The following is an 8,585-nucleotide window of genomic DNA, read 5'->3' as shown; positions in this document are numbered from 1 at the left end:
CTAAGAGATCGTAAACAGTGCTCAGTCTGTAGCAAAAGATGTGTGGCTGTGCATCTAGCGCTGCGGACAAAAAGTCATATTCTCTAAATCAGCCAGGAGATGCTTCTTCTTCGAAGAAAGGCACAAATTCAACTTCCAAGAAGATGGCCAAGCCGTAAGTGTTAATCCTGTCCTCTTTCCCTCTAGCAGGCTCTCATACATTTTCCTTGCTCTCTCTCTCTGTGTGTGAATGAGGTTCCACAGGAGAGGAAAAGACAGAGGTTTCACAGCTTGTGGGCTGGGCTGTAATGAGTTTCTCACACTTCGGCAAAACTAATCATACTGTCTATTAAAATGTTTAAATCTTAGGGGAGAATAGGAAAATCTTCCAAGAGCATTTTCTTGATAGGCGCTTTAAAAAATTGATTACTTTATTTTTCAAACTTATATCCCACACTTCCTTTTGAAATCCCAGAGCCACTTAGATGGGCTTCTCACTGGGCAACTAGCAAACTCAGGTCAACTCCTAGCGGCTGCTTCACTAAGGCAGGAGTAGAGTCCACAAACAGAAGCCGGAATTGTCCAAAATGAGTTGAAAACATCAGAGCCAAGTCCTAAGGGCCGAGGTCCCTTTGCCACCCCCTTATAAAATATTTGGGGGGCTGCCCCCCAAGTTAATGAGCTTTGCCATTCAAATGGTGTAGGTTGCACCACGTCATGTGATTATGTGGGGCAGGGCTTACCTGCCCCCCAATATTATATTCAAGTTGGCACCCCTGGTTCTAAAGGTCTTTTCTTAAGATGTGTTCAATATACACAGGCACAGATTCTATTATTGCATGCAACAGAATCTGATTATGTTTTGAGGGGCATTACATTTTTATCCTATATCTCAGAAAAGAAAAGAAACTTATAACGAAAAGGAGAGTGACCAGCCCAATATTAAAAGCCCTCCCACTATGCTCTCAGATAATAAAAAAAAAATCATTTCTTGCTACATTAACCACCCAGATATACCAGTAACAATGTCTATTTAATTTCCAGTATACCAATATCCAAGCAGCTGGCTTCTATAAAAGGTAAGTGAGCTACTCCCCTTGTTTCCTTTATACATTCATCTATTTTCCTGGACAGGGCAGCATAAAATGCTGTGATGCACATAGCATTTCTAACCATATTTACTTCTAACCTTATTCTGTTGGGCTTACTCCCAGGTTATTGGGGTTAGAATTGCAACCTGAATATATTGCAAAACAGAGCACATATCATTCCCATCCCAAAGCCAAATGTTTTTGAGGTTCTCTTAAGAACGTCTGAGGAAACAAATACATTTTTAGTTGATGCTGATTTTTTTTTTAATGAGTTGGTATGATGCGGGTGGTGCTGTGGGTTAAACCACAGAGCCTAGGAGTTGCCTATCAGAAGGTCAGCGGTTCAAATCCCTCCAACAGGGTGAGCTCCCGTTGCTCAGTCCCAGCTCCTGCCAACCTAGCAGTTCGAAAGCATGTCAAAGTGCAAGTAGATAAATAGGTACCACTCTGGCAGGAAGGTAAACGGCGTTTCCGTGCGCTGCTCTGGTTTGCCAGAAGCGGCTTAGTCATGCTGGCCACATGACCTGGAAGCTGTACGCCGGCTCCCTCGGCCAGTAAAGTGAGATGAGCGCCGCAACCCCAGAGTCGGCCACGACTGGACCTAATGGTCAGGGGTCCCTTTACCTACCATACATTACTCAGAGGGGAGGGCATTCCATCAATGGAGTTGCCACCGCTGAGAAGCCCATTCCTGCATCACTACAGAATGAATCTCTTCCCACACCAGGATGCTAACAAGGCCCCTCTATAGATTTTAAGGGTTGGGCAGGCTCAGGACTATTTTTGCAAAATGGCAACTCTAACCATCAGCCTGAAACACAGCCCTCTCTTAGTCTGCAAGTTTGTTCCACCTCTAAGCAGGCATCCATAGTGCTGGGCTCTATTACAACACACCGGGCCACCGCTAAGGGTCTTCTAAGCCAGTGTTTCCCAAACGTTTTTGGGCAACGGCACACCTGTTTACCGGAAAAAAATCTCGCGGCACACCACCATTAAAGCCCCGCCCCGTGACGTCAGCGCGCAGCGTCACGCCGGGAGGGACGCACAAAAGTGAAAGTTTTTTCCCTCCCCCTTGCCGGGGTGGGAGGAGGCAGCAGAGCGAGGGACTGAGGGACGGCGGCAGCTGAGGCGGCCACCCCTCGACGCCGTCCCAAAAGCCGCCAAAAAGCCCTAAAAAAAGAGGAGCAGCACAAAAAACACACCACACACGGGGGGCGTGTTCTAATTTGCTTCTAACTCCGGGTTAGAGCGCAGCACGTGGAGGATGGGTGGGGAAAGAGAGAGGAGGCGCACTGATAGAACGCCAGGCACGGGGGCCGCCAGGGAGAGCCAGCGCGCGCCCCACCCCGGACGCTCGCGGCCACCGCCATCCCTCCCTCCCAGGGAAGGCGGGATTAGAGCAAGCGCCCGGGCAGCAAGAAGCGCGCGCGCGCCGGCCCTGCCCTGGATCCCTCAGAACCGCCAGTCTCTGGGAAAGTGGGCTTGGCTTCAGAACTCTCAGGCAGCAGCACCCGCCGCCCGGCAAGGCTTCCCATTGGGAGGCGCGAATGCTTTAGTGGGCGGGGATTGGTGCAAATATAGGCAGGGCGGGCTGAGAGGAGGAGCCGCCGCCGAGGAGCAGCGACACCAGCAGCGTTTCCTCTCCCCCCTCCCCTCCCGTGTCAACAAGCGGGGCGCCTGCGCCGGGGGTTTGCGCGTCAGGCAGGCAGCCAGGCAGGCAGACGGCGAGAGCCCCGCGCTGGGCAGCCGCTGCTCGCCGCCGCCGCCCCGCGTCTCGCCGCCCGACTCGCCCGCCTCCCTCCCACGGCACACCAGCCGATGTCTCACGGCACAGTAGTGTGCCGCGGAACACCGGTTGGGAAACACTGTTCTAAGCCAGTGTTTCCCAACCTTGGGCCTCCAGCTGTTTTTGAACTACAACTCCCATCATCCCTGACTAGCAAGACCAGTGGCAAGGGATGATGGGAATTGTAGTCCAAAAACAGCTGGAGGCCCAAGGTTGGGAAACACTGTTCTAAGCCTTCCTTTGAATCCTGCAGCTGGCTCTTCTGCAGGTAGCTCACAACCATCAACACCCTCGCCATACAAATGCAGTATGCAGTGTCATTGCTGTTAACTGCAGGAAGCTCAGAATAATTTACTCGCTGACTCTGGACTCTACTGTTCTTCTTCTTGTTGTTGCTGTTTCAAAAACTGCTTCCGTTGGCCTCCCACTTATTGTATTTCGCGCCTCAGCTCTAGGGAAAGGCTCGGATCTGGAGAAAGCTGTTGCGACAGCAGCCTTGGTTTATGACAATGTTGCAGACACAGAGGGCAAGCTCAGCAAAGCCGAAGCAAAAAAGTTGCTCGAGACTCAGTTTGTGCATTTCATGCAGGTAAGTGGGTTGAAGGGAGTAATCAAGCTGGTATAAAGGGAACATCGGGAGAAGGGACCAAACTCTTTTTTTAAAAAATATAATTTTTATTAACAAACCAATCAAATCACATTAGTTCCAAATTACAAAGCCAAATTTTTAAATTTTTGTTGGGGGTACCCATGCTTCGAGCTCAGAAAGGGATCCAAACATCTCTCTTGCTGCTGCTTTAATGTTACAGTTCTGTCCAAATAGTATTCACAGTTCTATCCAATCTTCTCTTTATTGTTTTCCTCATTTTCTTGTTGTCATATATTCCTTTCTTTGTGACCTCTGATAGTCTCCACAAGCGGGTTGAAAACAGACGTTGTTTATCCTGTGTGGATTTTCCGTTCCTCCAAGAGCCATATTTCAAACAGACAGACGCCATTTCCACACTTCCGAACAAAACATTCTTAAAGTCTGCCCATTAAATCCTCGCAGGTCTGACAGTCTCTCCTCAATCTTAGGGGGTTCTGCCAGGTCGAACTCACATTCCAATTACCATGGTCTCCTCCCCCTCGATCATAAATCCAGTAGCCAGGCCTGCTTATTAAACAAGTCTCTTTTTATGACTGTGTCATTCCAAAGGCTCTTCATTCCTTCCCCGATGTTTCACAAACCATGTCTTTGATTAGTAATTCATTTCCACACAGTTCTTAATCATCCTACTTATAATCAGTAATCGCAACGGTTCTTCTTGGGGGGAGGGTTGTTGGGTAATCACATAAGATAAAAGAAAAGAAAGGTTCCCCCCCCATTCCGTCCCATTCCGACATACCGACCCTTTGATGTATCTTCCTCTTGTTATGTTTTCCTGTTAAATCCAACCGGTTGCTCCACTTCACAGAGGTCACTTCAATTAGCAGTCTTAACTCCCGTTCTTCACTCGAAATATGTGCATTTGTTTCTCTCTAATTGTTTATTTTGAGCTCCTGCAACCAGGCCGCGCAATCAGAGACAGCGTCCGGGAGAGCCGTCTCACATGAGGGCTGTGTGCCTAGTGCCCTCACCCCCTTCTTTTGAATCCGGGGGTGATTTATGGCAACCGCAGGCAAGGCAGTGTTCCCCATTCCCTTGGGGTAACAAGGGAGGCTGCATACTCCCGTATCAGCCTCTTAATTACCTCATGTGAGCCGGAGAGATGGTATTGTCGGCCATCTTCCAATGCGCCCCTAGCAGCCCCCGAAGGGACCAAACTCTTCAGCCCTAGGCCAAGAACATTGCCAGGCCAAGCTGAAAGTACCAATATCACCTTTAATAAAGCCTTAACTTTCTGGGGTTTGGAATATGTGAAGGACCACCTGCTGAGATCTACTGGGGGTGAGGAGTTGCAAGGCACCCCATATCCCACTGCTAGCTGAGCAGGGGCTGGTGAGGGTTTAGGGGCCCAGAATCTGGAATTCCCATTTCTGATGGTCGTCTTCTTCTTCTTCTTCTTCTTCTTCTTCTTCTTCTTCTTCTTCTCCCTTTGAAGGGTAAACAACATTTGGTGAACATTTAATCTTATGTGGGAACCTGTTGTTGGTTTTTTAGTATTATTGCTGCTGTTTTCATTACGTTTTCTATTGCTTTTCTCTTAATACAGTTTTCTATTTTGTCAGCTCAGAGGAACAAAGAGCAGCATATGAGATTTTAGTATAAGCTCCTCTCCAGGCCTTAAAAAAAAGCAGTGTGTTTTCAGAGCCTTTCTTCTGGCTACTTCTTCTGACATCAATCCATGTCAGCTGGTCACACATACCCTTTCTTTTCTTTTCCTTTTTAGCATAGCTATTTGTGCCTTTGGCATTCTTGCACCGAACGCATTTGATTGTGTCTGTTAATAGTCTCTTGACGTGCGGCACTTCCCCTTAAATTGACCCTGATTCTGCAACCTGTCTAGGAAGCATGTTTTGTAACTGTTCTGCTCTCCCTCATTAGCAGCCGTGATGAAAGCAGCTTCCATATTTTGCCACAACATGATTCACATTTTTTCACAGGGTCAGGAAACCAAGCCAAAATACCAAGAGATCATTTCTGCTCTTGAGGAGAACAGGGACGGCGAAATTGACTTTGAAGACTTCATGGTTCAGTTGCTTAGCCTCACCCTGATGTCTGATCTCCGGGAAGAGATCCGAAACGTGAAAAAAACAAAGTGATAAAGGATGCTGGATTGAACAGATCTTTTGGGTGGTGGGATGGGGGGGGGGGAGAGAAACTAAGGGGAGCATCTTATTTTTATGGCATGTTTCCAGAATGAAAGATAGATCACTGGTATCCTTGGCAGAATTGTGGAGCACAGACGTATGGGTGACTCCCCACTTATGCGGGGGTTTCGTTCTGGTGCCCTGCGTGCATAAGTGAAATTCCTGTAAGTGGGGAGCACACTCTAAATACACTTTTCATGCCCTCTCTGCCACTGTCTCTCCAATTCAGATCAAAAATGCTGTACCAAAAATATCCGCAATGGGATTGAAGCTCTGGGGGGCAGCTATCCCACACATCAGCTGTTAGGCGGGGAGGCTGAGCAGCCTAAACAAATTCCCACTGTGTCTCCAGTCTCTTTTCTGCCCCCACTGATAATAATAATAATAATAATTTATTATTTATACCCCGCCCATCTGGCTGGGTTTCCCCAGCCACTCTGGGCGGCTTCCAACTGAATATTAAAAACAGTACAGCATCAAACATTAAAAACTTCCCTAAAGAGGGCTGCCCCTAAAGAGGACTGAAGTCCTCTTCGGACTCTGGGGAGAGTCTCCTCACAAGCCACTAGGGCTCTCCAGCTCTCTCTCTTGCGCACTCCATTTCCTGGTGTAAATGGAATGATTTAATTTCCTGGCACCATGCATATACGCGGTTTACACACAAGTTAATCACATGCCAATTGGGGGATGCCAGTATTCTAAAAGGGGAGAAAAGTCTTTTCAAACAAAGGTTACCTGCCTTCCGTTAGGCTCTAGTGTGACCATCAATGATCAGATGAGTAACCAACAACCCAAATCTTTGCAGGTTTGCCCACTGAACTGTGGGGCTTATTTGCAAGTAAGGATGCACTTGGCTGCCAGAGGTTGCAATCCTGCGCACTCTTATCCGAGAGTGTCTCATGAAACCTTTGAATCAATAAGCTTTTGAGTACATATGCATAGGTTTGGGCTGTAAGAGCAATTTGCATTTCAATTGCACATCAAAGGGCAAAGCAATATGGTGAAAAAGAGATACTGGCCCCAATCCGGAGATACTGGTGCGCAAGAAGGTGTTGCATGAAGCAAGCAATGGGGGTGTGAAGGCTTTGTATGTTGGCCCTGAATACCTTACAAACATTGCACTTTCTGGAGCAATGGAGAAGGCATGAGTTGACTCACATAAGTGTCCTGCCCTTACTGAACGCCACCTGCAACCCCACGTCTGTTAGATTACATAAGCATTATGCCCCGCATCACACACTCCCTTGTACCGTCTCCTCCACAAGAACCCCAGCTGGGTGAGCATGTGAAGCAGCCTTAAGGGTGGACCAGGTCTACAATACAAATAGTTTCATCTCCTAGGTATGTCATTGACTAGGGTATTGTGTGGGAAATGTATAGGAAAATACCTAGAGTTAGTATTGAGGACTTTGGGTGCTGCAATTAAATGTTGGCTTATTGAGCTGAGTTGAAAGATTATATTGAATCTTAGCCTGATGCATTATAACGAATAAAATTAATGCTAAACCAAGACAAATAATGGTTTATCTATTTATTCTTGCAAAAGGTAAAGAGCTGTCAAAAGCACAGAATTTCCTTAATGTTATTTCACATGAAGTAGATTCTCAGGCATCCTGAAATTGGTCTATCTTGGCTTTGCCTCTGGACAATTTTGTGACAGCTAGAATCTCTCTTTTCAGATGGTCCATGTTGCGCAAAAAGTAGTGGGGGGACATTTCTTTGATAACCTGTACACTGATTATTCAAATGTCAGGTTTTCAGCTCACAAAGCAGCCCTGAGCGATGATAACTTTGGAAGGCTGCACATTTACTTGGACGTAAGCCCAACAGATCACAGTGGGACTTCTGAAGGGAAATGAATGACATAATGCTGTAAGGTTACTGACAACACAATCTTATGGATTCCATTCCTTGGAAATAAACTTCATTGTGTCCAGAGATATTTATTCCCTACTAAGTGTTTAGGAGTGCGGCCTAAATGCCATTGAACGCATTGGGCATCATTCTCAGAAAACACATTTATAAATGATATAGCTTGGTTTGTCCTGAGAGACTGAAACAGTTGGAGGATGTGTCTGGGAACAGGGCAGTCTGAATGCTACCCTTTAGCTTTACCAGCTCCTGTTTATGAAAAGTTCCAGAACTTCAAGCAGAGTGTGTTAGAGCAAATGTCTATTAGCGTAAACACAGTGTCTGTACTTTGTGAAGACTCCAGAGATCTGAAGGGAAGACCCCAGATATTCTTTCCTGTTCTGTGGAATCTGGTCCTCCATGTAGGATGATGACCAGATGCAAAAAGAGAATAGGACTTTTAACAAAATACAGTCATACCTTGGAAGTCGAACGGAATCCATTCTGGAAGTTCCTGCAGCTAATCGGAAGCCATGCCAGACATTCGGCTTTCGAAAATCGTCTGGAAACCGAAACACTCACTTCTGGGTTTCAATCATTTGGGAGCCGATTTGTTCGGGAGCCAAGGTATGACTGTATAAGGAACCTATTCAATGCAATTCAGAGTTTTTGGCTCTGCCCTGGTTTGCAGGCATGGTTATGGCTGCCTTATATAGCTGTTTGAATATTGCACTATTATAGACCAGGGGTGGATCTACACACAGGGTCAGAAAGGGTCAGAAATTAAATTGTTATAACAAAAGGGGGGAAACGCTATGTAAAATCACAAAGAATATTTGTCCCTCTCCAGCGCCATCTGGTGTTGCATGTTTATAACACATTTAAAACACTGCTTTTTTTGACTAATGTAGCTTGGATTCACTTCCTCACTCAGCTATGAGGGGTGACTGTGTGAAGTAATCATTGTTAAGGTTGGAACTTAACTGGTTAAGAAGTTCCCATGATGCCTCAACATTCAGACGTCAGCAGTAGAAGCTGGGAGGAGTCTGGGAGGAGTTTCTGTTCTGTTCTCCTCTGGTCGTTGA

At 46.6% G+C, this 8,585-nt stretch overlaps 1 protein-coding gene across 1 annotated transcript; it reads left to right on the top strand.

The window, feature by feature from the left end:
• SNTN (sentan, cilia apical structure protein) lies at positions 1 to 6,016 on the top strand. The gene is made up of 4 exons (XM_077925067.1): positions 1 to 154; positions 1,024 to 1,058; positions 3,306 to 3,445; positions 5,443 to 6,016. Exons 1-4 carry the CDS (start codon positions 39 to 41, stop codon positions 5,599 to 5,601), a joined length of 450 nt encoding a protein of 149 aa, XP_077781193.1. The 5' UTR covers positions 1 to 38; the 3' UTR covers positions 5,602 to 6,016.
• Positions 6,017 to 8,585: the final 2,569 nt, after the last annotated feature.

The sequence above is a fragment of the Podarcis muralis genome, chromosome 2 (genome assembly GCF_964188315.1).
Source record: "Podarcis muralis chromosome 2, rPodMur119.hap1.1, whole genome shotgun sequence".
Taxonomy (NCBI): Eukaryota; Metazoa; Chordata; class Lepidosauria; order Squamata; family Lacertidae; genus Podarcis; species Podarcis muralis.
Note: the sequence above shows the minus strand (reverse complement) of the source record. Positions and strands in the feature narration are given on the sequence as shown.